At 42.4% G+C, this 844-nt stretch overlaps 1 protein-coding gene across 1 annotated transcript; it reads right to left on the bottom strand.

The window, feature by feature from the left end:
- Positions 1-262: 262 nt before the first annotated feature.
- On the bottom strand, positions 263-569 carry LOC107104682 (H-2 class II histocompatibility antigen, E-S beta chain-like; the record flags this gene model as incomplete). Its single annotated transcript, XM_015404734.1, has 1 exon — positions 263-569. A coding segment is annotated over exon 1 (307 nt), but the record flags the coding sequence as incomplete, so codon positions are not given.
- Positions 570-844: the final 275 nt, after the last annotated feature.

The raw sequence follows: 844 nt of genomic DNA, 5'->3' as shown, positions 1-844 counted from the left end.
TGGCAGCTGCCAGTAGTTGTGGCAGCCTAGGGGCAGCTGCCACAACTACTGGCAGCTGCCAGTAATACGCCGTGGCAGTCCGACCTGCCACCGGAAGTTCAAGAGCGACCTGCCAGTGCCACAAATCGCGCTTGCTGTCTCTCAAACAGAAACTGGTTTCTATTTTTACAAAGTCAGAGAAAATGTATTAATTTTAACAGCAGGGTTAAAGTTAAACTGGATGTGATGTTTAAAATGAGGAAGATTAAACTCAAACACTTACAGGATTTAGTCAGAGCAGCCTGGTAGTCGACGCCGATGTGATTCAGGCAGTATACCTCCTTCTGGGCTCTCAGCCCAGCGATGTATCCAGAATCCTTGTTCCAGTTCTTTGCATAGCTCAGACCAGGCTCAGTGTATCCAACAAACTCTCCCACTTTGCTGCTGAACACAACATCCTCCACTTTGTTGAAGTAAAAAGCTCTGATGAACTCTACGTCGTTTGGATCAGTGGAGTTAAACAGACAGCGGTCCACTGAGTACTCCAGAAATCCATCTGATGGGTCAGAACCAGAACCAGAACCAGACATTAGAACTGATCAATCATCAGGTTATTGATCCTTAGAGGATTTATTCTGTTTAAATTCAATGAGATGATTGATGGTTTCCTGCACTGATCAGAGTTCTGATCGCTAATCAATAATTCATTTCTGCATAAAGACATTTCTACATATTGAACATTAACTGTTTTATTTCTAATTAAATCATTAGTTTATTGATCAGAAACATGTTTAAAGTCAGTTTATGTGACTCAGGAGTGGAGTGATGTCAGTGTAGTCAGATCATGTTCCTCTTGTTATCAGGG

The sequence above is a fragment of the Cyprinodon variegatus genome, unplaced genomic scaffold, assembly GCF_000732505.1.
Source record: "Cyprinodon variegatus isolate N-32 unplaced genomic scaffold, C_variegatus-1.0 Scaffold1845, whole genome shotgun sequence".
Taxonomy (NCBI): domain Eukaryota; kingdom Metazoa; phylum Chordata; class Actinopteri; order Cyprinodontiformes; family Cyprinodontidae; genus Cyprinodon; species Cyprinodon variegatus.
This window is presented reverse-complemented; position numbering and strand designations above follow the sequence as displayed.